The sequence below is a fragment of the Misgurnus anguillicaudatus genome, chromosome 22 (assembly GCF_027580225.2).
Source record: "Misgurnus anguillicaudatus chromosome 22, ASM2758022v2, whole genome shotgun sequence".
In the NCBI taxonomy this organism is placed as follows: Eukaryota; Metazoa; Chordata; class Actinopteri; order Cypriniformes; family Cobitidae; genus Misgurnus; species Misgurnus anguillicaudatus.
The window spans coordinates 31,363,236-31,391,011 of NC_073358.2; the positions used below are offsets into that span (position 1 = coordinate 31,363,236).

The window sequence follows — 27,776 nt, forward strand, 5'->3', positions numbered from 1 at the left end:
AGTAGTCAACTGTTAAAGAAGTTTGGCCGTTTCTCAATTCGAAGGCTCCAGCCTCCGAAGGTCGCATATGCAGGCTGCATACGTCATCGAGCCTGGTTTATTTAAGTTAACTGAGCATTGCATTCGCAAGTTATAAGCATATTACATCAATTTACGATTAATTAAAAATATTAGTCAACTTTGCAATTGTTAATATTCTGAAATAAGACAGTCTTGATGACGTATGCAGCCTGCATATGCGGCCTCCGTAGGCTGCAGCCTTCGGCCTTTAACTCTTGAACGCTGACGTCAGCGGAAGTTTCGAGAAAGCGGTCCGTCGCTAAACAAGGACCGCATATCGAGTTTAGAAAACAGACGCGGTGGCTCCTGGAAAGGAAATATCGTATTTATATTTGCTTTAAAACTATGCCACCGGGTAAGAATTTGAGGAGGAGGAAAGATGATTCATCTGATGAGGAAGACGATGAGACAAAAGCGGTGGTCAGGTAGATACTTTTGATAATTACCGGAGATATGATAAATACAGTTCCACCCACAGTCTTTTCAGTATTTCTCAATATTCCTTCCATTACTTATTTTAATGGTTATGTATTGTTTCAATTAAGAATTACGTGAGTATAAACAGTGGTTTATATTTTTGTCAAGTGATAGCGTATGTCGCGTGCAAAATTAACAAGGCCAGAATATGTTACTGGCATGATGTATCTGAGATACGTAACGTTACGTGTAAATATATAAGAATCATGTAGGCTACTTGAGAAATTAACCATTATCCCCTTTACTAAAGTCAAGTAACGCCCCTAAATTGTATTTTTATAGAAATGTGTCTGAATAGTACAACAGCAAAATGCTGAATCCCATTTATTTGGAAAAATATTTATAAATATGTGTGCATAGGTCCAAACTGGATGAAGCCAAGGAGCTTCAAAGTTTGAGGAAGAGACAGCATGGAGTGAGGTTGGTCACATTTCTTGTCTAGTAGTACACTATACTTATTATGCCATCCATGCATATTTATTAAATATTTAACTTGAATATGAATAAAAAAAACAAATTTTCCATGTGTTCTGCAGCATTACAGCGTTACTTGTTGGAGAGAAGCTTCCTTTAGAAGCCGAGCTTGAGGTATCAATTTGAATTAACTACTTTTTACAGTAGTTTGCTATCTTGCATTGTTTAGTAATTGTGTCATATAAATAAAAAATGGTTAAATAGTGTCATTTTCTCTCTCGTGCAATAGGACGACCCATTTAAACTAAAAACAGGAGGTGTTGTTGACATGAAGAAAGTGAAGGACAGAAACCGAGACATGTAAGTGGTCTCTTGTCATTAATGCATTCATAATCTAATTTTTTAGTGATTCAGGTTGTTGTTTAAAATGATATGTACATTAAGATACAATTATTTTAAAAGTAAAATCAATGGCAACTCTTCTCCCTACAGGACAGCAGATGAAAACGACCTGAATCTTGGTACATCTTTCTCTGCTGAAACTAACAGACGAGACGAAGATGCAGACATGTTGGTACCATGTGTGCACTCCCAGATTTGTGTGCCTGTTTAATCCTTTAGTAATGTTTTAGTTTACCTCTACATGTGCTTTTGCACCTTTCTCATTGCACGTGATTGTGTTCAGGATGAAGTACATTGAGACCGAGTTAAAGAAAAAGAAAGGCATGGTGGAGGCGGAAGAACAGAGTAAAGTAAAAGTGAAGAATCCGGAGGACCTTCTGTATGAGCTTCCTGAGAACATCCGTGTCAATTCTGCCAAAAAGACAGAAGAGATGTTGTCCAATCAGATGTTGAGCGGAATTCCAGAGGTGGATTTGGGGATTGAGTAAGTAAAGGGCCGAAGCTTATCTGCTGAAAGATCACCAGATAATTTTCTCTACTTGGTTAACAACCTATTCTCCCTTTTACTTGTTAGTGCAAAGATAAAGAATATCATCAGTACAGAGGAAGCAAAAGCAAAGCTGCTTGCTGAACAGAGGAACAAGAAAAAAGACAATGGGACCTCATTTGTTCCCACTAACATCGCTGTCAATTACGTCCAGCATAATCGCTGTAAGTGCTCACATACATCAGAACACTTTGTATTTCGGAGCTCAAGGCCACTTGTTACTGGCACTGTGTTTTTATGCTTGTGCCTATTACACATTCTGTAGATAAAAACTGCTTATGAATAACTTAGGTTTATTATTTATATGCTAGTATCACACATGTTTTTTTGATAATGGTGGTTAGCCCCGTTCTTTGAGTTACAGCCTCAACTTCCTTCCTACCCTGAGTTTATAGATGACTAAATTAAAGGGACACTCCACTTTTTGTGAAAATATGCTAATTTTACAGCTCCGCTAGAGTTAAACATTTTATTTTTATCGTTTTGGAATCCATTTAGCTGATCTCCGGGTCTGGCGGTACTGCTTTTGGCATGGCTTGGCATGGTCCATTGAATCTGATTGGACCATTGGCATTGCGCTAAAAAATAACCAAAGAGTTTTGATATTTTTCCTATTTAAAATTTGACCGTGTACTAAGACTGACAGAAAATTAAAAGTTGCAATTTTCTAGGCAGATATAGCTAGGAACTATACTCTCATTCTGGTGTAATAATCAAGGACTTTGCTGCTGTACCATGGCTGCAGGTGGCGCAATAATGTTACACAGTGCTCGAAAATAGTCCCCTGCTATTGAAAGTTACCAAGGGGGCTATTTTCGGGCACTGCATAATATCATTGCGCCTGCTGCAGCCATGTTACGGCAGCAAAGTCCTTGATTATTACGCCAGAATGAGAGTATAGTTCCTAACCATATCAGGAACTTTTAATTTCGTAAAAGTACACGATGTGACTACAGAAGAGTCAAGTTTTAAGTAGAAAAAATATCTAAACTCTTTGGTTATTTTTTTTGCGCGATGCTAATCAGATTCAATGGATTATGCTAAGCTATGCTAAAAGTGGTACCCCAAGACCCATAGATCGCCTGAATGGATTCCAAAATGGTAAAAATCAAATGTTTAACTCTAGGGGAGCTGGAAAATGAGCATATTTTCAAAAAAAAGTGGAGTTGTCCCTTCAAAGTTACAAGACAAAAAGTCTTGGCACTGTAAAAATATTTGTTATTTCAACTTAAAAGAAAGTTTTCTGCCTTAAAATTTTAAGTTAATTAATATTTTTAACTTGAACTATTGAATTAACTCAAAATGCTAAGGTGGCACAAACACTTATTTTCACAATAAGTTGAAACAACAAATCGTTTTTGATTTTTTTTAAGTGTAGGGCATTATATTGGTTAGATTGGTTAGCGCCATAATGAGCAGACTTTGACAATTATACCTAATCCTTTAATTTGAAAAGTAAATTTTTTTGCTATTTATTTCAGTCTATCATGAGGATGTAAACGCACCCCAGAGACGCAACAGAGAAATAGAGCCCAAAGCCAGGCCAATGCGAGTAGGAGACACTGAAAAGCCAGCACCTGAGGGTAAGACCAGAATGAATCCTTACGTTTAATTACTAATTTAGTTTTCAACATTGATTTGACACCAAACTTTAGTAAATGTTTTAAACAAAATGTATGTCTCTTTTTGTTTCTCAGCATCACCACCCAATTATCGTAAGAGACCAAATAATGAAAAGGCAACAGATGACTACCACTATGAGAAATTCAAAAAGATGAACAGACGATACTAAGTTTCTACCTTTTATGTGAAAACTGGCTGACCCTTATTTTTCGTTTAACAGAAAGAAAATGTAGATATTTTTACTGTATTTAAAATTGTCATACTGTTAAATACTTTTTTTTTTTACAATAAAACACCCCTCAATATTGCTCATGTTAAAAAATGTATATTCTTACACTGTACAACATTTCAGTGTGAAATGTTTTTATATAATTGTGTTGATATTAATGAAACTTTTTTCTTAGTAAAGGTCATTTTTATTGGACAGAAAATGTCAACTTGCCAAAGAAATAACAAAAGCAATTTTACTGACTGAAAACACACGACCATGTCTAAGGTTTTGGCTCTAAGGTCTTTGTAACAAACTAAACTGGTAAGGTAGTCTAAAGGTTGCACAGCATTTAAAATATATAAACTAATAAAACATTAGATATGACGAGAACACTTTCCTGGCAAACATGTTTAGAGGCAATGCAAAACATTACAGCGTACAAAAAAAATTTGAACAGTGCATTTTGTTTTTATGTATTGAATTCTAAAAAGTAAACGGCATGTTTATATCCAAAAACACTTAACTTACAGCATGTAAGTGTATGCTACATCAACTTACTGCAGTACAATGCTGAAAGAAGAGCTGGCTCAATATAGTATATTTTAAACATCACTCAAACCAGTGGCATTTATTGTAATAAACTGATCAATTATGCAAATAAACAAAAAAAGACACCCACTTCATAATACCAATGTACCTTCAGGATAAAGTGTCCTAGCTGCAATATTGAAATATTTGTAGAAATGTCCTTATTATTTATGCAGTGATGTTACTGCAGTCCCACCATTTTCTAAATTTACAATTTAAATTCCCTACATTTCCTTAGAAGCTTAAACTGGGTCTTATTAGTTGCTTAGCTGTGTAATCGAATTGGTCCACTAAGGAAACGGTTGGTCACTTATGATTGCTCACTAGTGCTGCTGCCATGGCCGTTGAGGTGACGATGGATGGACTCCTGGGTACCCAAGTGCTCTGAATCCTCTGTGTTGGCATGTGAGGGGTCAGATGTTGTTTCGGGGGACCCCCAACTGTCCTGCTGATGAAAGGCCTCACAAAGTGGCAACTCAACACCATCCCATTGTCCACAACTAGAAACGTTATACACACACATGCACACAAATATGGATTTTGTTGAACAGACCAACGTGTCAATCAGTAAGAGAGACATACACAAACAAGCTTGTAAAATATAAGGTGGTACTGGAAAAGTAAGCAGAAGCAGGAAAAGTAATGATTGGTAGAGCGGTCACATGATCTTGGGTTACACAAGCCTGTCAGTTGTTCGCATTACTCTTTTGTTTGCCATCTTTCTGTGTATTGGAAAGTTTGTAGAGAAAGGCCTAATAGATAAAGGTGAAAATCTGCAAGCAGCAGAGAATTTAAATGATGCACTCAGCATGCAGAGGCAGAAAATAATTTCTATTTCCGAGGCGAACAAATAAAAAATGGACACTAAAAGTGCTCTCTTTATACTCAGGTTTATTTAGGAAATTTGAAAGTAGTCGCAAAAACTGACAAATACTCTGATACATTTTAGCAGACACTAATGTGACCAAAATAGTTTGAGATGGTTTAATAAGTCACCACAAAGAAACAGTGTAGTGTAATTTTTTAACCACTGAGAGAATAACTTTGTATAAAAGTTTAATATTACATTTTGAACTTAACACATGAAAGCTTAAAGATTTTGCCAGTTTAAAAACAATTAGTTTAACAGAGAGAAAACAATCACGGCATATATATGTAGTATATAGTCAAATTTAAAACAGTTTGATTCGGTTCTTGATTTTAATAAACAATAGGTTTGTAGTATAATTTGAAGTTGATTTTCTTACAATTATAACAACGAGTACAATAATTATAGCACACCATAATCTTTTTTGTTCCTCTAAAAATTCTAAAGTGCTTTATATATTGCAAAATAGATCCAACATTAATGTGTACATTCCAATTTAAAATTACATTACAAATATTTTTTGGTAAATATTGCTTTGTATATGCTGTTTATCATTTACATTGATGCGCTTTCAAGACAGGATGTATTCATCAGAAATCTCTGGTGGTCTAGATTTATCTTAAACTAATCTCTAAACCAGACATAAATTTAGTGTGACCCAGCCACAACACTACCACTGAGAGTGAATGCAGGTCCTGATTGCAAGATCAACATGGACCTTCTAAAACACTTCTTTTAAGGCACTTTGGGGAAATAGTTACATTTTCTTGTGCAAAACCAGTTGCACTGAAAATGTTGGATAATATTGTTTTCTTTGGTGATCTACATGGATCGTAAATTTTTGCTATCATAATACGATGATATCTTGCATAAAATCTTACAAGAATTGTATGTCTTAGTGCATCACATTACTGTGTGAGATAAAAAATACACTCTTTTATTACATTTTATGTAGTTATAGGCTAATGTGCATGAACAAACAATCATTAAGGCACAATGGTATGACCATGTACACCCACCTAAAGGATTATTAGGAACACCTGTTCAATTTCTCATTAATGCAATGGTGTAATGGTGTGGGGATGTTTTCTTGGCACACTTTAGGCCCCTTAGTGCCAATTGGGCATCGTTTAAATGCCACAACCTACCTGAGCATTGTTTCTGACCATGTCCATCCCTTTATGACCACCATGTACCCATCCTCTGATGGCTACTTCCAGCAGGATAATGCACCATGTCACAAAGCTCGAATCATTTCAAATTGGTTTCTTGAACATGACAATGAGTTCACTGTACTAAAATGGCCCCCACAGTCACCAGATCTCAATCCAATAGGGCATCTTTGGGATGTGGTGGAACGGGAGCTTCGTGCCCTGGATGTGCATCCCACAAATCTCCATCAACTGCAAGATGCTATCTTATCAATATGGGTCAACATTTCTAAAGAATGCTTTCAGCACCTTGTTGAATCAATGCTATGTAGAATTAAGGCAGTTATGAAGGCAAAAGGGGGTCAAACACAGTATTATTATAGTGTTCCTAATAATCCTTTAGGTGAGTGTATATTATGTGCTTGAGAGTTTAATAAATTGTTAGAAAATGATCTTTAAGTTAAATGACCAATGACTGGATTATAAAAAAAACTTGGTTAGGTTAAAATACACTTGCACATTACTGGCTTCATGATTTACTGTGTGTGTTGTCTTTAGATGTACATATTCATCACTGTGCATGTTCATGGCATTGTGCAAACAAGGGTAGGCAGGGATGACTACAAACGCTTTTGGGATCACTGGTCTATTTGTACCTGGAGGAGTAATATTCTTCCTCGAGCTCATACAGGTCAATGGCGATCTCATCACGCAGGGAGATAAGCTTCTTGTCGCACTCTTCCTGCAGCGTGCGCAGCTGCTGGTTGCGGTTACTTATGGCTTCGTTTACAGAGGGGAAGTCATTCAAGATGAGAAACTGCTTCAGGTCTGAAACAAGCTTCATAAGAGACTCTCCAGCACGTACCTAATGCAAAAACACATTGAAATAACATGATTGTCAGTTCAAATTTGATGTGTGTGTCATCTCTAGATTTTATTTTGTTACTATTTAAGAATACTGCTTTTTTTCTGTACCCCTTTAACCTTATTTAAAGGGGCCATGGCACAAGACTTTTTTAAGATGTCAACTACTACATTTTCAGTGTAAAATAATAACATAAAATAGGAGGATTTCCTAAAGGCTTTGTGAATGTGTATGTTATGTGCTGTGCAATGCAATGTAGTGGATATATAAATATGAGCACACATTTGAGTCTCCTTTTTATAGACAGAATGTCTCAATTGGGTATTTTTGCAAAATACAAAAACATCAGGTCTGACAGGTTTAAATACAGTTGTGTTTCTCAACCCTGCCCTCTCAAATCTTGCTGCAGATTTCAAGTGTCCTACACCGAATTCAGATCACGGAGCACCCAAATGAAGCTGATGTGATGAATGATAAGTACTAGTAGGACAAAATAAAATAAATAATGCAAAATGTTTTTTCTTACAATGTTGGCAGCTCGCACATGCATTTCATAGTGGTCCTGCTCAGCTTGTGTTGCCCTGGAGACCTGGGTCTCATCTTCCACCTGAACATGAAAGAAGTCAGGATTACAGATCAACAAATGCAGCATCTCACTGCGATCATTACGAACATCAAATTGTAAAACGCATCCTAACATACCTTTGCAGTTTTGATTATTTCGGTAAAGTTGTCAAGAATTGATCTGATGTCATCTTTCAATCTCTTGTTGTAGTTCTGCAGAAGAGATTCTTTGCTTTGAGGCAGGACTCTTTGTGTGGCCATCTCGATCAGTACTAAATCACGCTTGACTCCGTACTAAAACATTGTAAACCAGAAATTATTACTAAAACAGCATTATACAAAGACCATAAATACTTGTAACGTTATGTGAGCATAATAAACAATCACCCTTGCATTCTAATGCCTTCGCCATTAATCGCTAATTACATTGAACCTTGCTTGCTTATCTGTTTATGTTAGCTGAAATGCTAAATACTTACCACATTCAAATTAAAAGTAGATAAATGTTAATACAAGTGTAAAAAGCATTTTTTACACTTCAAAGAAACGCGATCATCCCGCTTTCTTTCTGTCGCGTACAGATGACGTCACCAACAGGCGTCACCGTAGTTAAATTACCCACAATCCTTTCCTTCTTCCTTTCCGTCTGAACCAACATGGTGAGTGTCCGTTGATTTTGAGTGGGTAACCTACACTCTTTAAAAATCCTTAGGCATCCTTTTCGTTATGTTGTCTAGGCTTGGGAAATCATCGGTTATGCAAAATAAAGTATCAACGCCTGACCTCTGAACGAAAATTGAGGTCATTTAAAAATATTTAAGTACAAATTTTGAGAACTTCTATCACCCATCTAGTGTCAGCTTAGCGGCATGAATACAGCCGCGACACGGAGCGTTTTTAGACCTCGAGACGCCTTCGGTTGTTCTTAATAGTACGTATAAGCTGATACCATTTAAGATTTACAAGTTTATCATTAAATTTCTATGTATCGTGGCTACTTAATGTGAATGCAACTTGTTAGTGGTAAGACTCTGCTTAGGCCATCCACGAATCGCACCGGCCTCCTGGCATTTGTCTAACACAAAAGCGCTGGTATATTTTAAACACGTGCAACTGTTTGCTAATTTTGATATCTTGTTTGTTGTAAATGCGGTGAGGTTAGCTTAATATGCTAAATTGTAGCTACGAAGCATGTCGAGTTACTGTATCTTGACCATTTGGATTTTGTGCTTTTGCAATGATGTTTTGAATTTCTTCACCTGAAACTTTTGTGTAGAACAAATCTTTCACATCCTGAGCAAGAGCTGATGTTTTAAAGTGTTACGGTGGATAATAAAGTTGTACTAAGTAATAATAAGTAATCTTCTATGTTTTTCCACATGCCTAAGGGAAAAAAGGCTAAGGGGAAGAAGGTGGCACCTGCCCCTTCAGTGGCCAAGAAACATGAGGCCAAGAAAGTCGTGAACCCCCTGTTTGAGAAAAGGCCCAAGAACTTTGGCATTGGTGAGTAACCCCTGGACAACTTTAAGTGGTAATTAAACAAGTGCAGATGATGTTACTAATATTTGCTATCTTAACAACAATGCAGACAATCTTCCACCAAGATCGCTGATGCGCTTATTTTTTAAAGCGTTGGCATATTGTATGCAGTATTATGGGTACTAATAAAAGTCATGTGCTGTATTTGCCTCCTATAGGTCAGGACATCCAACCGAAGAGGGATCTGACCCGATTCGTGAAATGGCCACGTTACGTTCGTCTGCAGCGCCAGCGGGCCATCCTGTACAAGCGTCTGAAGGTTCCCCCTGCAATCAACCAGTTCACACAGGCTCTGGACCGCCAGACTGGTAAGACATTGGCTTGAATTGGGTGTTTTATTACTTTTTCTGGAGAAACATGGGCAACATGGAAGATATTTCATGGAGTGCAGATGATGTAAAGAATATTTGCTATCTGAGTAGTCGTGCTGACACTTTCCACCAAGATCACTGATGCACTTGTTGCTTTTTTTTAACATGTCTGTTGTATTATTGCAACATTAAGATTGTAATTAAATGGTACTACAGACGTTTTTCCACATTAACAATATGGTTGGCATCATTTTCATTTTATATTGTTTTTCTGCAGCTACTCAGCTCTTCAAGCTGGCTCACAAGTACAGGCCCGAGACCAAGCAAGAGAAGAAACAGAGACTGCTGGCTCGTGCTGAACAGAAGGCTGCTGGAAAGGGAGACGTTCCCACCAAGAGGCCACCAGTCCTCCGTGCAGGTGAGTCATTTGCCATACTGTGGTTTGTGGGATAGTTTTTACTCTTAAGTCGAAAAACTTACAATGCTTAATAAGTGTCTGCTTTTTCATTTTTGATAGTGGTATGTTTTGATATTCACACAATGTTACTTTTCTACGTGCAGGTGTCAACACAGTGACTACACTAGTGGAGAGCAAGAAAGCACAGCTAGTGATTATTGCCCATGATGTAGATCCCATTGAGGTGAGCTTCTCTCTAAGCATTTCATGCTTCACAAAAATGTTGACTTATTGCCGGTCTTGCTGGTTAATTCATGTGGTTGTCTGCAATGATGCTTTGAATTTCTTCACCTGAAATCACGCTGAAGATCAAAAATACGAGCTTTTTAACACTGAGCAACAACCTTCGAAACATAAGGATACTTTCTTATAGGAGCATCTTCAGAAATGTTTTTATTGACCTACTAATGTATTTGTCTATGTACTTGTGTAGCTGGTGGTGTTCTTGCCTGCTCTGTGCCGCAAGATGGGTGTCCCATACTGTATTGTAAAAGGAAAGGCCCGACTAGGCAGACTGGTCCACAGGAAGACCTGCACTTCTGTTGCCATCACACAGACCAACCCGTGAGTGACGCTTTGTATCAGATTTATCAGCTGCTTTTCTGTGCTGCACATCTTGTAGCAATGATGTCAGAATTTCTTCAACTGAACAACCGTGTGGTTTTATGAGCTTTTTAACCCTGAGCAAACAGATTTGCAGTTACATGCTAATTCGTGAATTATGCCCATGAAGGCTGTGTGGATAATATTTTGTTTCTTCCATCTTCAGAGAAGACAAAGCAGCTCTCTCCAAACTGGTGGAGGCCATCAAGACCAACTACAATGACAGATATGAGGAGATCAGTTTATCGGCCACGGTTATATTCTGCACTAACACTGATACATTGTTCTTATTAGTAATGTTTATTGAATATGGGTCCGAGACTGTAATTCATGAGAGTTTACTTGTGTGGTGGTGGTCTTGTCTAAAGGTAATCTTATTTTTCTCCTATTTTCTTAGATCCGTCGTCACTGGGGAGGTAACATCCTGGGTCCCAAGTCTACTGCTCGCATTGCAAAACTCGAGAAGGCAAAAGCCAAGGAGTTGGCAACTAAATTGGGTTGAGTTCTTACAATCTTGTTTAAATAAAAACACCCCCACAAAATTTTCTGGAGTTTGACTTTTTTCTATTCTTGGCTTCATTGTGACATGCTTTAAACTCAATACTTGAATTAACATTTTCAGATTGAAGAAGAGTGTATTTACAGCTGTGTTACCATTACTCAGACAGCCTACTTTCATTAAATTCAGTCAAAGGTCAACATAAGATTTTTCATTAATACCCTTGCAACAGCTTGACTTTAATTGCATTTACTGCATAAATATACCTCATTTATAAACATAGGTTTATGGTAATAAATCATGTCTTTAATACTTAAATGTTCGTGGGGGAATTGAAGATAACCACCGTTTTTTTAATTGTTCAGAAATCTCGTTTTTTGGTTGTGCATTCCAATTAATTTCAATTCAACTGCAGTTGGTTTGTTTTGATTTAAACCTTCATAACTTAAAAAAATACAGCTAAGTAGCACCATAAAACAAAATAATAACACAAACATGTTTTGACAAAAATGTTAAATGGATTTATCTCGTTTTGCAACGAAACTCTTCCCATCAACTCACAAGCCACCTACAATTGAAAACAATTCATAAAATAAAATCTAAAAACGTGAAGGATATTTGTTTAATCAGCATGTCATGTGACCATTACACATTACAATATATTAGAAAACTGAGAAATCGTGCAAGGTGAAGGCCTAGTAACTGGTGATGCCAATAACTGTAAAATTACTGATAAAAACTTTAAAGTGGATGAAACTTATTCAATTTTTGGAAAAAAATATAACACATTTGCATTAGGCATGGGCCGGTATGAGACCTTAAGCAAAAATACCACGGTTTCAGTTTTGTCATTGCAACACTAAAATGTGTTATTTTCAAATGCCTGCATATACAAACAACAACTCTCAACTGGACAATACATTTTATTTTTAAGCAACATGTATGCCAGGCAAAAATAAGGCCTTAAATTATAATATTCTTTCTAAAAATTATCAAATTAAAATGTATTTATTAAATGTAAACATCAAATCAATTGCATGACTTAATTATTTAACTTAATTTTTTGTGAAGATAGCTTACCTTGAAAATGGTATCACAAAATTTTAGTGGTTTTGATACCTTGATTCTTTTAAACCTTGGTATACCTTGAAACTGGTAACCGGCCCATGCCTAATTTGCATATTACCTAAAATTTCAGGGGGTACTTCAAATAAATCATTTAGGTTAAGGGGGTTCAGCTGACAAAAGTTTGAAAATGCCTGCCAAATCAACCACAAATTACAACAAAGTGATGAGTTAAGCAATTTCATTTTAAACCATAAATAAAGGCACAGTACTAAAATGATTACAATGCTATACGCTTGATGAACTTCGCATACCACATGTAGGAAGTAGCAGCACACAGACCATACCTAGGATGGAAAGCATAAACATGGTAAAAATGGTTTCTTTAAAGGCATAATGCATAGATTTTAAATGCATATCTGCATTTCATTTAACGTACCATGTGATGACATACTGCATGTGTTCATTTCTCAAGGTCACTCTTGTCTGCCCTCCTATAGGTCCACCAGGTATTGTACTATCTAAAAAAAAAAGGAAAAGCAACTAGTAAAGTAGTAGTAATCCCATGATTGCTTTGCAAAATTGAGTAGCTCTTACCAAACACGGCATCAATGAAGATCTCCTCAGCACCAGTGGCCTTTGCCATGGTCTCAAGATCACGATAATACCACTTATTTCCTGCCATGTTGTTTTGGGGGACAAATGGTTTCCTCTGCTCAGTTAAACGCACAATGCCAACAAGGTCCACCTCCTCAGTAACCTTTTAAAAGAAAATAGTATGGGTAACAAAACATATAAAGTCAAGTTTAAATGGCATAAACGGTGCTTTGTGCGTATGTGCAGTGGTTATCAAACATTATAGTATGTGTGGTCCCCCTTGTATGGGATCAAACCTCTTTGTAAAATAATGAGATAAAACGATCTCAAACGTATATTAATTAAACTTAAACATAACATTTTACTCTGTAGTTTATTTTTCTTAAATTTGTCTTGACTTTTTCATAAAATGGTGGCCCTCCTTGCACCATCTGCTGGCCCCCCAGTTTGAGAACCACTGGGGTAAGGTGTCTATTGTAGAAGGCGAGTAATAAGAGATTGTAATACCTGTCCCTTCATCCTGGTTTCTTGTCTAATCTTATTTTTGGGGACATAACCTCTATTCACTAAGATGGTGATTCTAAGGAATTAAATGCATACAAAAAAGCAGAATTTTAGTAGACCCAGCCATGTTAGAAAACAGCAATTATAAGAGATTAAAACTGAGCTGTGTGTTTGTGCTTATACCCCAGATCAGTACAGTACAATGGTGTGATAACATTCGCTCCACTCTCCCCGCTGGAGGAAATCCTGCCTGCCTCTCGGGCCTCTCTCTCTGGATCCACAGGTGAGCGGGGCAAAATGTACAGCTCCTTGGAGTGATCAAAGCGTCCACGCACCTTTACTCGCCTGTACTCTAGCTGCTTTATTTCCATGGGACTGTCTCACAAGTAGATTACATCACCATATTATTTGTAATAATACTGCATCATTATATTATAAGGTATGGCACACAAATATGGATACACTTACTCTGCAGGGAGTGGGATGGGCTCTGAAGTTGTCAGGCTCTGAAGTTCACGGATCAGCTCCAACTTCCACTTTCTGCGTTTCAGCTATAAAATAAAATGAAAGGCTTTTCACAAATAGAGTTATTGTTTTTTTAAGGAATAACCAGTCAATTAAACACCATGCATGCATGCACCTGCCATGTTCCGAGGCAAAATGTAGTGCCAGGTATCAACAAGAGAAACCACTTCAAAAAGGAGTTGTCATTCTCTGCGCGAGCAACAGTGGAACTTGACTGTCGACTAAAACTGGCTAGTTTACCTATAAAAAACAACATGCAAAATTAAATTAGTATATTTTGTTCTGTATTTTTCTAATAAAGAATATAAGATATGCGGTGCTTAAACCCGTTCGTACCATTCTCACGTTTAATTATTAAACCTGGTCGTGTCACGAACAGAGACCTCCTGGGTGATATAAGAGTCTATAAAAAAAATAACAAACGTTTTTACAATACATTTATATTTCCTATAATCAATATATATTGTATATTTGAGAGCAGCAAAACAACTTTATCTTGCACATAAAAAGCATTTAACTTGTAACGTGTAATTAATTCAATATTTTAATAAACTTACGCTTCCTCGAATGAACCTAAGTGAGTTATTGGAGTACATTAACAATAATCTTAAACTGTTCATTGTAGTAAAATTTTCAGGCACAAAAAAATTGCTGTCAGGTCAACTACATAACATGCCTTGTGCTTTCAGGGGAGTATTTTCACTGTAACTATTTCCGGGTGTAATGAACGGTCCTGCGCATGCGCAATTTTACACACACGTGCAGTGTGTTTCTGAATGTGTAGCTCATCTAACAAGATCATTTGCTGTTGATATTCAGTGTAGATTTCAAATCGTAAGATCGGTTCTTTATTTATGTGTGGTGAAATTATGTTGTATAGACTTTTATAGTACTAATTCTTCAACTGATGCAATTTAAAACTTACCAGATCGCTGAAGTGGTACTGACGTTGAGGTAACGTTACGTGTTAAATTACTATTTACTAACTTATTTGTTATTTCATGACTTATTTGTTTTTGTGATTACCAAATAAAGATATGTAATAAGTACTCTGTTTAAAGGTTTATATACTAATATGCTGTTCTCTGCATCTGACATGTTACATGTCTGGGTCTTATTCCGTGTGTATGTATTTATTTTTAATAGGAAATATGGCCAGCCTTGCTGCAAAGTATGATTACCTGGAGAAGTTGACACGTAAAGTGTGTGTATCCCATAAACCGGAGCTGAAGAATACACCCTATGGTAAAGTTCTGTTTTGTAAATTACACATTTTTTTGTCATTGATTAGATAATACAGAATAGACACTTATTGGGAATACAGTTGCTTTTATCACTCAGGCCCAATGTTTTGTATGTCATTCAGTTAGTATTTTTTTATTCAATAAATTAATGAACAGGGGAACATTAAAGCTATGCTAATCTCTTTTTAGTTCCATTCCGAAGCAATAAGGGGAATGATGATGGTGCTCCTCCAAAGAAAAAGAGCAAGCAAAAGCCAACAAAAGGAGATAAACATGCAAACAAACAGAAACCAGTCCAAAAAACTACTCCTGCAGCTCTTCCAACTCAAATAAAAACAAATCTGAAAGGAACTTCTGTGACACAAAAGAAGCCTGCAGGTAAAGAGCAGTTTGGCAAGAGAGCATATACGTTCATCCAGAATGCCTCATTCCTGCTGAATGTTAACACATTATCTGATCCATCCTTTTTTAGGTGGAACATCACATGAATTCAATGCTGTAGATATTCTTCGTCTCAGGCTTCACCAGAAGATTGAGGAGTCTCGTGGGCAGGTACATAGCTACAGTTTATTCCAAGGCCAAAAATGTTACATGTCACACGGTCAAAAAGTTTGCTGTATTTCATTTCAAATGTGAGTAGCACAAAAACAGCCACTTTGATTCTAAAGTTTCTAAGCAAAGCATTGGATTGGAAAATTATGACTTGAAGGGGCGGTTTCGCGGACAGGGATTAGATTAATCTAAAATAAATGTAAGAGCTGTCCAAACTGAAAACAACTTGCACTGACATATCTTAAAATACATCAGTGCCCTTTGTTTTGCCTCAAAATGCACACAAGTAATATTTTTTAGTAAGGTATGTATCTTTTTTAAGATGTCAAATAAATCTTTGGTGTCCCCAGAGCACATATGTGAAGTTTTAGCTCAAAATACCATATAAATAATTTATTATAGCATGTTAAAATTGCCACTTTGTAGGTGTTTACAAAAATGTGCGGTTTTGGGTGTGTCCTTTAAAATGCAAATGAGCTGATGATGGTGGTTTGTTGCAATTAAAACTCAATTGTGCTTTTCTCTCCACTAAATGACAGTGCTGTAGTTGGATAGTGCAGATTAAGGGGTGGTATTATTATAATAAGAGCTCTTTATGACATCATAAGGAGAGCCAAATTTCAACTACCTATTTTTTCATGTGCTTGTAGAGAATGGTTTACCAAAACTGGGTTACTGGGTTGATCTTTTTCACGTTTTCTAGGTTGATAGAAGCACTGGGGACCCAACCATAGCACTTAAACACGGAAAAAGTCAGATTTTCATGACATGGCCTCTTTAAATTTACTTATATTTCCTGGTTTAAGCTAGTCCCTGTTTGGAAACCACCCCAAAAAGTTTACTAACATTATAAATGTATCTTGGGGGAAATTAAATAATAAATATGTTTGATGTGAATTTTACGTCTGATTGTTTATTAGGGCCCTGCTAAGGATCCATCCTCAGAAGAGGTAAGGAAGAAACGGGAAAGACGAAAGCAAGAAAGGGAGCGTCGGAAGAGAAAAAGGAAAGAGTTTAGGATGAAAAAGTTAGCAGAGAATGCAGCTTCGCAGACAGAACAGGAGGACATAAAAACCGAAATGCCAGAACCCAAGCCTGACTCGACATTAAGCAAACCTAGTAAAAAAGAAACAAGTTCTCTAGTTTTTAACAAGGTGGAGGTTGGAGAAGCGTACGTGGACAAAGGAACAAAGCTCCTGCAGAAGAAACAGAAAAAAAGGGTTAAAGGAACTCTTACTCCACTGACCGGGAAAAACTTCAAGCAACTTTTAACACGTGTTGAAGCGAGGAAGGCTCACCTGGAGCAACTTAGAGAAAAAGATGAAGGCAAAGCAAAAAAAGAGGAAGAGAAGATGAGGTGGACCAATGTTCTCTACAAAGCTGAGGGTATGAAGATCAAAGACAATGAGGACCTCTTGCGCGCATCGCTGAAGAGGAAGGAGAAGATGAAAGCTCAGAGGAAAAAGAAGTGGGCAGAGAGGAGCCAGCAAGTGGTGGAGAAGATGCAGAAGAGACAAGACAAGAGGCAAAAGAATATTCAGAAACGCAAACATGCCAAGATTGATAAGCGCAAACAGAAGGCAAAGAAAAAAGGCCGAGTGCTTCCAGATGATCTAAAGATGAGTAGACAGAAAACATAAAGGAGCTAAAAATGAGCAAAACACGTAAATGGCCATGGCAACCTCAGCTCATGAAAATGTAAAGACTTTGCTTGTGGCATATCTTTGTGTGATATTTGGCCTGAAAGAGACTCCTACATCACCTGCATAAAATTTCTTTGTGAATAAATGTTGTCCTCTTTTCTTAAGATGTAAGCATTATAAAGAGCTTTTTGTTTCCACATCTTGTGTTTTTATTTCTCTTCCCACTTCTGCCTTTAAACGTGTTTTTCTAATCTTTTAATCTAAAACAAAAATGTGCAAAACTACTACTATGTATATTGTTTATGTTACTGTTTGCGTTAGCATGCAAGCACTATCCGCTGCCTCCTCCCACACCGGAAGTAGTCTTACAAAATAAAAGACATGTTTGACTGGCGCTTCATGTGTCGTCAAAGTACCGCGAGACAAATTCGAGAGCTGTGCTTTCGAATCGCTCTCGCGGTATTTCTATGTCGTCAGGTCGATCATGAAGTCGAAACAATTTTTTGTAGTTAGGGGGAGGAATCCGGGCACAGGTTTCTCCTTGGTTCACTCACGGGAAGACGTCTTTTAAAGTTGCGAAAGTTAATTGAAAGGTTTGATTGAAAAGCGGAATTCTTGTGCATTTATGTTTCGCCTAAATCGTTATCGTGTAAAATGACATTTAACAGCATTACTTGTAACGTTTATATCCAATCCACCGCAACTGTCATGTGACAGCAGGGCATTAAAATGCAAGAAATGTGTTGTAAACTAATCGCTGTTTATATACGTTGCTGATTTACGGCTTTGGCCGAGTCGTTGGTGTAAAGGTTAAAGTGTTTTCGAGAAACTGGAATGTGGAAGGGACCGGTGGTAAATAGAGTTTCAGTTTTGTTTAGATTTTTAATCCCACGTTTTTACGACAAGGTGTGTATTTCATATTCAATTTATAATACGGATCCTACACATATTTCTGCCTGACCATATTGCAGTTATGACGTTTAATGTATGTGGTCTTTATGCAGGCTATTATGTCTCGCAAGCTGCACGCAAGGAGGATTGAAGGCATTGACAAAAATATATGGTAATTGGGTTTTATAGCAAAATGTTAAGTGAACATGTTGAAAGAAAATGGTTAGATCACGGTGGCAATGTTTTGAATAAAAATGGCTTTTTCAATTGTTTACCTCATTTTTAAGGTGCTTTGGACAAAAGAGTCTGCTAAAAGTAAATGTCTATTGTAAAATTAAGTTAGTCATTATAGAAAAAAATGCTTTTATTTTGATATTCTAGTAAATGTTTGCGTGAATTTTATTAATCATTTCACAATCTAAGGGTCAAAGTGTCAAGCAAAAGAACTCAATGATTTGATGTTAAAAGCAACACTTTGAGTTATTTTTTAATTTTTGGTAGGGTGGAATTTAGTCAGATGGCTGCTGACTATAAGGTAGTGAACCTGGGACAGGGATTTCCAGATTTCTCCCCACCTGGTTTTATTCAAGAAGCCTTCTGCAAAGCTGTGAATGGAGGAGTCCCCATGCACCAGTACACACGGGGTTTTGTAAGAAAGTTAAACTACATTTAAGTGTGTCCTTTGTTAACTTGTGAAATGCGTTGTGTTTTAAATAGCAAACTAAAGCTTTGATTCATGATCTTACATGGCTGACATACAGGGCCATCCACCCCTTGTGAAGATCCTGGCCAAGTTCTTCAGTAGGGTTGTTGGCCGAGAAATTGATCCAATGGAGGATGTCCTGGTTACAGTAGGGGCATATCAGGCTCTTTTCTGCACATTCCAGGCTCTTATTGATGAAGGTGATGAGGTAAAGTTATCAAGGCTTTTAATGTCTGAAAAATCTAAATAGACTGTCTGTATTATATCTGCTTATGATGCTATTTGTTCGTTGTGTGTTGGAGTTTTGCCTTATCTCATTTTCTGAACAGGTAATTATAGTGGAGCCTTTCTTTGACTGTTATCAACCAATGGTAATGATGGCAGGAGGAACACCTGTCTATGTGCCTCTCAAACCCGTATGTATCATTTGATTAGATCAGTTTGAGCTGACATTACAATGTTTATTTTGAATAATGATTGCTGTGTATTCACAGAGAGAAGGCTGTGGTCCAACTATGTCTAGTGCACAATGGGTATTGTCTCCTGAAGAGTTGGCAAGTAAATTTACTCCTCGTACCAAGGCCATTGTCATAAACTCTCCTAATAACCCACTTGGCAAGGTGAGATGACCACCAACAAATGAAGAACAGCTTTATATATACTTGTGCATAATATTCATATTCAAGTGAATCTCACCAAAACATGGCCATATTTTACTTAAAGGGACATTCCACTTTTTTTGAAAATATGCTCATTTTCCAGCTTCCCAAGAGTTAAACATTTGATTCTTACCGTTTTGAAATCCATTCAGCTGATTTGCGGGTCTGGCGCTAGCACTTTTAGCATAGCTTAGCTCAATCCATTGAATCTGATTAGACCATTAGCATCGCGCTAAAAAATAATTAAAGAGTTTCAATATTTTTCCTATTTAAAACTTGACAGACAGAAAATTTAAAGCTGCGATTTTCTAGGCAGATATGGCTAGGAACTATATTCTCAAACTGGCATAATAATCAGTGACTACGGTGATGTAACATGGCTGCAGCAGGTGTAGTAATATTACGCAGCAGCCGAAAATAGTCCCCTTGGTTATTTTCAATGGCAGGGGACTAGTTTCGGGCAGTGCGTAATATCACTACGTCTGCTGCAGCCATGTTACATCAGCAAAGTTCTTGATTATTACGCCAGAATGAGAGTATAGTTCCTAGCCATATCGGCCTAGAAAATCTTAACTTTTAATTTTCTGTCTGTCTTAGTACACGATTTATCTACAGAAGAGTCAAGTTTTAAGTAGGAAAAATATTGAATCTCTTTATTTTTTAGCACGATGCTAATGGTCTAATCAGATTCAATGGACTGTGCTAAGCTATGCTAAAAGTGGTCCCGCCTGACCCAGAAATCGACTGAATATATTCCAAACTGTTAAGAATCAAATGTTTAACACTAGGGGGGCTGGAAAATGAGCATATTTAAAAAAAGTTGAATGAAATAAGACAATGAAAATAATAAAATAAGCAAAAGCCGCTAAACACCACCTCCGTTAAAAAATGAGATACTAATATTGACCGAATGCTGTTGCCATGTACTATACGTTCATCAAATACCTTCGCTTAATCTTGGCCTTAGGCCATTAAGAAATACTGGTTTGTTAGCAGTATGTGTGATACAGTTTCCTTATTTTTACTTTCTGACTTTATCATTTGTAAAGTTTATAGTTTCTTTAGTGATTTTGCAACTGTCTTCTCCAAAGAAAAAAATATTTTAGAAGTGGAACTTCCAAAAAGCATAGAGGTTTTTGCAGCGTAGGACAAAACATGTTTATAAATGCCAATGTAATGACTGTAGTGACATAAGTGATGTGTGTGAAAATGAGGCATTTCAATTGCTGACTAATAACCTTTTCGTTGCTATTAAAGTGAAATTAGTGAACCAGTAATTTAACAGATTAAATTAAATTTAGTTTCATTTAAATTAATAGTCTGATAAAAATGCTAATTTACAAGAAAACATGTCAGACGCATATAGAGGGTTTTGCATCTGAGCTCCTCATATTTTCTTAGTATTTAAATAAAATAATAAAGAAACAAAGAATAAATTACATAAAAATGTAATACATTTTATCAATTGTTTTAAAAATGTGACAAATGTGCATTTGGCTATGAGTCCAGGCTATGGCCATTTATATTTAATTATATTTAAGCCTATTCATTTGCATTTATGCATTTGGCACTTTTATTTAAATCAACTTGCAGTGCATCAAGGTATACATTTATATAAATATCTTTGTTCTCTGGAAATCAAACCCATTACCTTTGCGTTGCTAATGCAACACTACCAATTAAGTTACAGAGGTTTTTGTTTAATTTCTTTTGGATTGTGGAGTGAAATATGATCATTTCTTTGTGAGATTCACTTATACACTTACTTAAAGGAACAGTATGTAAGAAATGTATATCAATTAATCATAAAATGGCCTTGATATATCACTAGACATTAAGAAATCATTTTCATTTCAAATACTTAAATCACTGACAACAGTGGTCCGGCCAGGATATTGTCATTTAAAAAGTGGAGTTGCAGCCCTCAACTGATGTTGATGTTGTCATGTTGTGTATTGGCCACCAGTTGTGTGATTGCAATACCAGTTTTAGCCACAAGTTTTGTGATTGCAGTACCAGTTTTGGCCACAATCCTACATACTGTTCCTTTGATGATATATTTCAATAATCTATAATATCTTTTAAGGTCGGTGGGTAAAATTTGAACCTAAAATACTTCTGTATATGTTTAGCCAACTCCACCTCAGCTGTGTTTTTTTGCAGGTGTATCTGCGAGAGGAACTTCAAATGATTGCTGACCTATGCATTAAGCATGATATAATTTGTATCAGTGATGAAGTGTATGAGTGGCTCACATATGATGGAACTAAACATGTGAAGATCGGTAAGAGCCAAACTGTACACACCAATGAATTCAAGTTTTGAGTTTTTGAAACTAATAGAAGTTTTTTGGTAGCAAGTCTGCCAGGTATGTGGGAACGTACTGTCACCATTGGAAGTGCTGGCAAAACTTTCAGTGCCACAGGGTGGAAGGTGGGTTGGTCAGATAAGAAAAAAAAATTAAAACAGGCAAAGCTCTGGTAACAAGTAGGCCCGCACTTCATTTATGCCTGCAAAACTTGGTAAAAAATAAACATTCCTGTAACTTATTATCATTAAAAGCATGCGGTATTTGCATTTTCACTTACACATCTTACCACATTTACATCTATAACTCGTAATTCAGCATATTTCCCTCCTAAATCAGCAAAGAAATGCAGCAGTTATAATCTGGGCTTAGTGTCAGCTCTGCATTAATGTGTTCTTTCATGATTTCTGTTAAGGCTGTGCAATATTGAAGTAAATATATGCGATAGCATGCTAAATAATGAAATATTTTATATGCGATATAAAATGTATTTTTATGAAATAAATTTAAATTGTATTAAAAAATATTTTACAAAACGATATAACCAACATACGTTTCATATTTTAGGGAAAAGAAAGCATTACCATAACTTCTGAAAGTGATACAGTAAAAGTAATGTTTCATGTATTTTAACAATGTAAACAAACAAAAATAGCCTAAATATCACCACTATCATGCGCAGTTGCACATGCAACATACTATAATATCCACATTGACCTAAAACTTAGACAACACATTACTTTTTGAAGTATTCAAATTAAATTGATTAATTTTATTGCAAACCATTGGAATGTGCATATCCTGGTATGCACATTTACTGTGTTTTTGTGATTTCGATATATTGCACAGCCCTAATTGTCATTTTTATTGTTAATTTAGTAGTTTTAATAGTTTAAATCAGGTGTTTTCAAACTGTGGGTCAGTTCATACAATGAAAACTAAATATAACCTCTTCTAAAAGAGAACTATTTTCTTTTTGTATTTCCTAATGTATATTTTTTGCATATTTCTATTAAAAAATATTTGGTGGGTCCTGAGATTGATTATTCCTGTCACGGAATGAGAAGTTTGGGAACCCCTGGTTTAGATGCTTTTTAATTTAGGCATTTATTTACCTTATTATTTTAATGAAGGTGGGTTGGGCAATAGGATCCGGCCGTGTCGTGAAGCACCTGAAAACCGTCCATCAGAACTCAGTATATCATTGTGCCACGGCTGCTCAGGTAAAACATTAGACCTTTGTTTTGGGGGTCAAGTGTGTGTCAATCTCAGAATGGTCTTACAATGTTTGCTGTTGTTCTGAAGGAGGCTGTAGCAGTAGGTTTTCTGAAGGAATATGATGTGTTTGGAACAGAGGACAGCTACTTCCACCAGCTACCCGTCGGTCTTCATGAAAAGCGTCTCAGGTTGGCAAACTGTCTGAAGAGCGTTGGCTTAAAACCTATCATACCCCAGGGAGGATACTTCATGATTGCAGATATCTCAGATATTAGTAAGTTACACACAAAGCTGTAAGACAAAATATAACCTGTATAAACGAGACAAAATGGGAAATAAATATATAAAAAAATGAGTGATTTGCCCCAAAAATTATTATATATGTGTAGGATTATCTAATACAGCATGATTTTAATAGCATAAAAAATCAACATTTTGTAAGACAGCACCTTACGATTAATATGACAATTGATTTGTAATAAACTAAAAGTATTCTAATATTTGCTTTTTTTAAGAGGTTAACCTTACTGACCCTGATACTAAAGATGAACCCTATGACTTCAGATTTGTTAAATGGCTCATAAAAGAAAAGGTAGGTAAAGGTATTTGTGTTTAAGAATGGATCCTAAAGTGTATGAGTTAAACACTTTTGATTTAAACACTACGAGTAAAACACTATTCTTTACTTCTGCAACAGGGACTGGCTACTATCCCTGTATCTGCATTCTTTAGCCCAGAACACAGAGAAAATTTCCAGAAATACATCAGATTTTGCTTTGTAAAGGTATTTTGGAAACACTACACAATATGGACACACATGGGTGATTCTCACGAAACCATTGAAACACCACGGCACTAATGATTTTAGCTTTAAAATGTGTAATATAGTAACATTAAAAAGCATCAGAATTAACACAATACTGTGTTCTACCTTGCACAATGTGTGATTTCAACATAAGAATTTATCATTGGAAATTTTATCTCATTTTCTGCTGAAATTCTCATTACCGCAATGTGTCCAGCTGTGTTTGAACATGCGTTATGTTGTCATTTAATCAAATTAACACAAACATATTAGGAAAAAAAATAAATGGATGTTTTGCTAGACTACTTTAGGTGACAGAAAAAATATTTACTGAATATACATGTATAATAATAATAAAGAAAAATTAGGAAAATGATGTGTCCATGCCTGATGTTCAGATCCTCCTCAACACTTTTTGAGAACAGTTTAAGCACACATACAGAATTTTAATAAAGTTTGATTTTGAGTGACCAAGCACATTGACCAGTTACTTCAAGATGGCTACCAGGAAAGATCATTTTTTTACAGTTAATTTGAAATATTGTCTTGTCAGAATGCTTACACAACATTTTGATTATCATTACCGCAACAGATGCTTATCAAATGTTAATTTAATTATAATACTTTGATTTTAAATGCATGTGCAGAATCTCCAAATTATGTTCTTTCAGGTTTGTCATGTCATTTTGAAAATATGTCAGTGTTGATGTTTTCTGACTGTTGCGGTAATGAGATTTTTTAGGACTAATTTTTTAAATTATGTTACAAAAAGTGTTAAATGATAAGTAAAAGTTTTTAAATTAATGTTCCTATTTACTCCAGACTTTGTTTTTCAATGTCTGGTGGGAAAAAAAGTAAATTTAAGCAATTTTTACATTTTCGTGCTTGACATTTTTAAAACCAAGTTTTCGTGAGAATCACCCCCATATTAATATGAATACATGCTCAAACAAGAATTATGTTTAAACACAAACATCATGCATAAAATTATATAAAATAAACTCACTTTTTACATAGTGGTGGTTTCCCTGACAGGGCTAGACTAAAATGCATGTTTAAGCTGGCTCAATTAAAAAATATCTTACATACAGTATCTTAACATACATCAGTGCCATTGTTTTGACTCAAAATGCACATCAGTAAAGTTTTTGTAAGGTATGTTTTTTTAAAACGACTAATGTCCTAATATAACTAAGGTATAGTCCTGGCTTAATTTAAACCCTGTTCGGGAAACTGCCCCCTTATTGCATTTGTTAGTTATTATTAGGGTTAGTGAATTAAAATGATTCATTTCAATAACTGGATGCACATTGTCGTCGTAATCCCTTGTTTAAATCGCACTTTTTCATTAATGTTCATCTGTTGACATTGCAGGAGGACTCAACACTAAAAGCAGCAGAGGACATCCTAAGACAGTGGAGTGACAGCAAATAAATACACTCAAAGTTCTGACAGTACATTTCTTGCCTCATCTGAGCCACATCAGAATGTAATAAGTTTTTTATTTTAGATTTAGCAAACACAACCATACACACACAGAATACATGAAGAGGTTTTTTTTAAAGGAAAAGAGTTCTAAATAAGTTATTTTACACAAAAGGCCTACATATACTCTACATTATGCAACAAAACTTGAATTTACAAAAAATAACCTTGTTCAAAACTTTACATACCCCTATTTTTGAACATTGTGCAATGTTAACTGGATGATGTTTTGTTGATCGTTGTTCATGAGAGCCATGTTTGTGCTAAGTCATTAAACTGTCAACTGTTCTTCAGAAAAATCCTCCAGGTCCTGCACATATCTTCAATATATAAGAGTTTCAATATTAAAGCTCAATTGGGATAATGGTGGGTCATTTTTAAATGCTATTAGGTTTAACCTCCTAAGACCTGAGCTTTGGTTTGTCTTTTTTATCATATTTTTCCAGCTATTTTGGGGTTCGGAAGAACCAATAAATATAATAAACAAAAAATTTTTCTTTGAACATTTAGCAGTGTAATTGTCCATGTTTGTATACAACATGTTCCAGTTACACCGAATTATGGTGCAAACAACAAAAAATGTGATGTACACAGATGTGGACATCCAGGTCTTAGGAGGTTAAATATTATTTATTTTTTAATTCCACCATTTCAAAAATTCTTACCAGTTTGAATTCACTCCTCGGACTCAGTCATCAACCCAGCCTAAAAGAGTGTGTTGTGCAAAGAAACGCATAAAGCAACACTGAAGCCTAATTGACACATAAACAATTGTTGAAACAGCATTGGATGGGCAAAAAAAGTGTGTATTGTATCTTTCTTTATAAAGGCCTGATGACCCAGTTTTGATCTGCTTTCCTGTAAATGGAACCTGCATGTTCCAGTCAGTGAAGTTGCTAAACTCACCGCAACCTTAAAGAAAAAAAAAACACCAAATGATAGGGGGTGAAGGGTTTCTTTAATGCCTTTTGATATAGAACTATATAGAAATATATGAATACAATAGTGGTGACGTTAATATGAAAATTGTGTGTGCTTGGCCAACATTGCTGCTTTTGAGTCAAAACCTCTTTTGCAATGTCCCATACTGTCCAAGTCCATGTTGATTTAAAAATAATGAAAAATAAAATCTCTGCGTTGTTTGCAGGTTACATGCTGCATCTCTGGAATAAAAATGTATACTTAATATTATAGTTAATTAGACATTTTTCCTAATTAATTAAAATGTATGCCTTCCCACCCAAAAAATATTTAAATACAAACAATAAAATATGCGTGCTCACGTTCAAACTGCAGACAAAGTATAAAGTTTTAAATAGACAGTGTCTTCAGTATATTCTGCTTTATTCAAGCTGAAACAGAAAAGTCAGTGTGGTATATATCCTGAAGGAACAGCTTCGCACTTTTAGTGAAAATACACTCGGTACCATAACCTTAATCCTTACTTTTTTGAGCATGGGGTTCTACAGGTAAATAAAAAAACTTTCCAAGTAATTAGCTTGATGTGGTAAAACGGCTTTATTTCAAAGCCACATTGCAACCACTTAAAACACGACCTACTTTCTGGAGATTTAAATGTGCGGCTACACTTTTACCTGCATCCATTTCAACCCTTTCAGTTGAAGTCCACGCACTAGAGAGCTGAAGATTGACACACACCTTATAGTTAGACCGTCAGCAGGTGAACATTGCGATGCAGAACTCTGTAAGGATTCCAATAACTGAGCAAAATTTCAACGATGACATCATTTTTTCTACATTCAATCTTAAATTCTGCAACCCATGCTGTCTTGGGCTTTGTGCCTTTTCCAACTCTGTGAAGGTGAGCAAAATATGACATAAAACGTGGCATCATAAATATTTTTAAAATAATTGTTCTCAAGCTATTATCAATAATAATCATATATAATTGTTTGTCAGTCTAGGGACAGCAGATTACGTGGAGACTTTGTTTCTGCTCAGTCGTACGGAGAACAAGCTCGTCGCCTGAACATCGCCGGCGTTCTTATCGGATTCATCCTTTTTGTTGTCCTCATAGTCTATTTCATCAAAGCAATGAATGAGAAAGAGTATGCACAGGATCAGCAAAATAAACTCCACTTCATGTAGAATGTTTATTTTACTGTATACTGTGTTAACCTTTCGATAATCTTCAGATTACTAAAACATGAAGAGATTTGCATCTTCTGAAACACGACATTGTTCATATTTCATCATTGGCACAGCTGTTTTGGTCTTTAAAGCACAATAAAAGGTTACTCAAGCTTCTTGGGTGTTTAATGGTTTGTAACTTCTATAAAATTCATAACATATCTGTCAACTTTTACAAAAAAAAAACATTAATTAAGAGGACATTTTGGAGGTGCTACAAATATTTAAATGTATGAAGAATAATCAA

At 35.9% G+C, this 27,776-nt stretch overlaps 6 protein-coding genes and 5 non-coding genes across 13 annotated transcripts; 9 read left to right on the forward strand and 2 right to left on the reverse strand.

Moving 5' to 3' along the window:
* The first annotated feature begins 304 nt into the window (after positions 1–304).
* Positions 305–4,412, forward strand: c22h9orf78 (chromosome 22 C9orf78 homolog). Its single transcript, XM_055199574.2, has 9 exons — positions 305–485; positions 898–957; positions 1,074–1,125; positions 1,241–1,311; positions 1,444–1,521; positions 1,637–1,837; positions 1,928–2,064; positions 3,382–3,483; positions 3,598–4,412. The coding sequence occupies exons 1-9, from the start codon at positions 406–408 to the stop codon at positions 3,690–3,692; spliced, it is 876 nt and encodes a 291-aa protein (XP_055055549.1). The 5' UTR covers positions 305–405; the 3' UTR covers positions 3,693–4,412.
* med22 (mediator complex subunit 22) lies at positions 3,917–8,730 on the reverse strand. Of its 2 annotated transcripts, XM_055199575.2 has the most exons (5): positions 8,250–8,730; positions 7,909–8,064; positions 7,733–7,813; positions 6,998–7,206; positions 3,917–4,822 (listed from the first exon to the last, which is right to left on the reverse strand). In XM_055199575.2, exons 2-5 carry the CDS (start codon positions 8,029–8,031, stop codon positions 4,633–4,635), a joined length of 603 nt encoding a protein of 200 aa, XP_055055550.1. In that variant the 5' UTR covers positions 8,032–8,064; positions 8,250–8,730; the 3' UTR covers positions 3,917–4,632. The 2 variants fall into 2 exon arrangements, with proteins under 2 accessions (XP_055055550.1, XP_055055552.1); XM_055199577.2 differs by lacking the exon at positions 3,917–4,822 and having other exon boundaries at positions 5,197–7,206; positions 8,250–8,729.
* A 272-nt stretch (positions 8,731–9,002) lies between these two features.
* LOC129441218 (small nucleolar RNA SNORD36) lies at positions 9,003–9,072 on the forward strand. The gene has a single exon (XR_008643396.2). It is a non-coding gene; the product is annotated as a small nucleolar RNA SNORD36 (small nucleolar RNA).
* A 43-nt stretch (positions 9,073–9,115) lies between these two features.
* On the forward strand, positions 9,116–11,222 carry rpl7a (ribosomal protein L7a). Its single transcript, XM_073861096.1, has 7 exons — positions 9,116–9,273; positions 9,468–9,617; positions 9,898–10,038; positions 10,182–10,261; positions 10,511–10,641; positions 10,847–10,914; positions 11,076–11,222. The coding sequence occupies exons 1-7, from the start codon at positions 9,138–9,140 to the stop codon at positions 11,180–11,182; spliced, it is 813 nt and encodes a 270-aa protein (XP_073717197.1). The 5' UTR covers positions 9,116–9,137; the 3' UTR covers positions 11,183–11,222.
* On the forward strand, positions 9,315–9,386 carry LOC129441220 (small nucleolar RNA SNORD24). Its single transcript, XR_008643398.2, has one exon. It is a non-coding gene; the product is annotated as a small nucleolar RNA SNORD24 (small nucleolar RNA).
* LOC129441219 (small nucleolar RNA SNORD24) lies at positions 9,696–9,766 on the forward strand. The gene has a single exon (XR_008643397.1). It is a non-coding gene; the product is annotated as a small nucleolar RNA SNORD24 (small nucleolar RNA).
* LOC129441216 (small nucleolar RNA SNORD36) lies at positions 10,342–10,418 on the forward strand. The gene has a single exon (XR_008643394.2). It is a non-coding gene; the product is annotated as a small nucleolar RNA SNORD36 (small nucleolar RNA).
* Positions 10,697–10,766, forward strand: LOC129441217 (small nucleolar RNA SNORD36). Its single transcript, XR_008643395.1, has one exon. It is a non-coding gene; the product is annotated as a small nucleolar RNA SNORD36 (small nucleolar RNA).
* A 1,246-nt stretch (positions 11,223–12,468) lies between the features above and the next one.
* On the reverse strand, positions 12,469–14,587 carry surf1 (SURF1 cytochrome c oxidase assembly factor). Its single transcript, XM_055199564.2, has 9 exons — positions 14,428–14,587; positions 14,207–14,273; positions 13,986–14,110; positions 13,814–13,896; positions 13,529–13,720; positions 13,349–13,421; positions 12,842–13,004; positions 12,684–12,765; positions 12,469–12,591 (listed from the first exon to the last, which is right to left on the reverse strand). Exons 1-9 carry the CDS (start codon positions 14,488–14,490, stop codon positions 12,525–12,527), a joined length of 915 nt encoding a protein of 304 aa, XP_055055539.1. The 5' UTR covers positions 14,491–14,587; the 3' UTR covers positions 12,469–12,524.
* Positions 14,588–14,618: 31 nt separating this feature from the next.
* On the forward strand, positions 14,619–17,506 carry surf6 (surfeit 6). The gene is made up of 5 exons (XM_055199563.2): positions 14,619–14,824; positions 15,017–15,115; positions 15,304–15,492; positions 15,587–15,666; positions 16,587–17,506. The coding sequence occupies exons 2-5, from the start codon at positions 15,022–15,024 to the stop codon at positions 17,304–17,306; spliced, it is 1,083 nt and encodes a 360-aa protein (XP_055055538.2). The 5' UTR covers positions 14,619–14,824; positions 15,017–15,021; the 3' UTR covers positions 17,307–17,506.
* A 152-nt stretch (positions 17,507–17,658) lies between these two features.
* kyat1 (kynurenine aminotransferase 1) lies at positions 17,659–25,677 on the forward strand. Of its 2 annotated transcripts, none has more exons than XM_055199561.2 (13): positions 17,659–18,215; positions 18,314–18,372; positions 18,702–18,849; positions 18,962–19,111; positions 19,233–19,319; positions 19,398–19,523; positions 21,726–21,846; positions 21,919–21,995; positions 23,004–23,093; positions 23,176–23,362; positions 23,604–23,680; positions 23,786–23,872; positions 25,268–25,677. In XM_055199561.2, the coding sequence occupies exons 1-13, from the start codon at positions 18,144–18,146 to the stop codon at positions 25,325–25,327; spliced, it is 1,341 nt and encodes a 446-aa protein (XP_055055536.2). In that variant the 5' UTR covers positions 17,659–18,143; the 3' UTR covers positions 25,328–25,677. The 2 variants fall into 2 exon arrangements, with proteins under 2 accessions (XP_055055536.2, XP_055055537.2); XM_055199562.2 differs by having other exon boundaries at positions 17,659–17,902.
* The last annotated feature ends 2,099 nt before the right edge of the window (positions 25,678–27,776 follow it).

Coding starts and splice junctions, on each gene's coding strand:
- c22h9orf78 (XM_055199574.2), top strand. CDS start 406: ATGCCACCGGGTAAGAATTTGAGGAGGAGGAAAGATGATTCATCTGAT. Junction 486..897: donor GAGACAAAAGCGGTGGTCAG/GTAGATACTTTT, acceptor ATGTGTGCATAG/GTCCAAACTGGATGAAGCCA. Junction 1,838..1,927: donor GAGGTGGATTTGGGGATTGA/GTAAGTAAAGGG, acceptor TTTACTTGTTAG/TGCAAAGATAAAGAATATCA.
- med22 (XM_055199575.2), bottom strand. CDS start 8,031: ATGGCCACACAAAGAGTCCTGCCTCAAAGCAAAGAATCTCTTCTGCAG. Junction 7,207..7,732: donor ATGTGCGAGCTGCCAACATT/GTAAGAAAAAAC, acceptor TTTTTGCATTAG/GTACGTGCTGGAGAGTCTCT. Junction 4,823..6,997: donor GAAGAATATTACTCCTCCAG/GTACAAATAGAC, acceptor TAACGTTTCTAG/TTGTGGACAATGGGATGGTG.
- rpl7a (XM_073861096.1), top strand. CDS start 9,138: ATGTTTTTCCACATGCCTAAGGGAAAAAAGGCTAAGGGGAAGAAGGTG. Junction 9,274..9,467: donor GCCCAAGAACTTTGGCATTG/GTGAGTAACCCC, acceptor TGCCTCCTATAG/GTCAGGACATCCAACCGAAG. Junction 10,262..10,510: donor ATGATGTAGATCCCATTGAG/GTGAGCTTCTCT, acceptor GTACTTGTGTAG/CTGGTGGTGTTCTTGCCTGC.
- surf1 (XM_055199564.2), bottom strand. CDS start 14,490: ATGAACAGTTTAAGATTATTGTTAATGTACTCCAATAACTCACTTAGG. Junction 14,111..14,206: donor AATAATTAAACGTGAGAATG/GTACGAACGGGT, acceptor TGTTTTTTATAG/GTAAACTAGCCAGTTTTAGT. Junction 12,592..12,683: donor ATGCAGTATGTCATCACATG/GTACGTTAAATG, acceptor TTTCCATCCTAG/GTATGGTCTGTGTGCTGCTA.
- surf6 (XM_055199563.2), top strand. CDS start 15,022: ATGGCCAGCCTTGCTGCAAAGTATGATTACCTGGAGAAGTTGACACGT. Junction 15,493..15,586: donor GACACAAAAGAAGCCTGCAG/GTAAAGAGCAGT, acceptor ATCCTTTTTTAG/GTGGAACATCACATGAATTC. Junction 15,667..16,586: donor TTGAGGAGTCTCGTGGGCAG/GTACATAGCTAC, acceptor ATTGTTTATTAG/GGCCCTGCTAAGGATCCATC.
- kyat1 (XM_055199561.2), top strand. CDS start 18,144: ATGTGGAAGGGACCGGTGGTAAATAGAGTTTCAGTTTTGTTTAGATTT. Junction 19,524..21,725: donor CTAATAACCCACTTGGCAAG/GTGAGATGACCA, acceptor GTTTTTTTGCAG/GTGTATCTGCGAGAGGAACT. Junction 23,363..23,603: donor TGCAGATATCTCAGATATTA/GTAAGTTACACA, acceptor GCTTTTTTTAAG/AGGTTAACCTTACTGACCCT.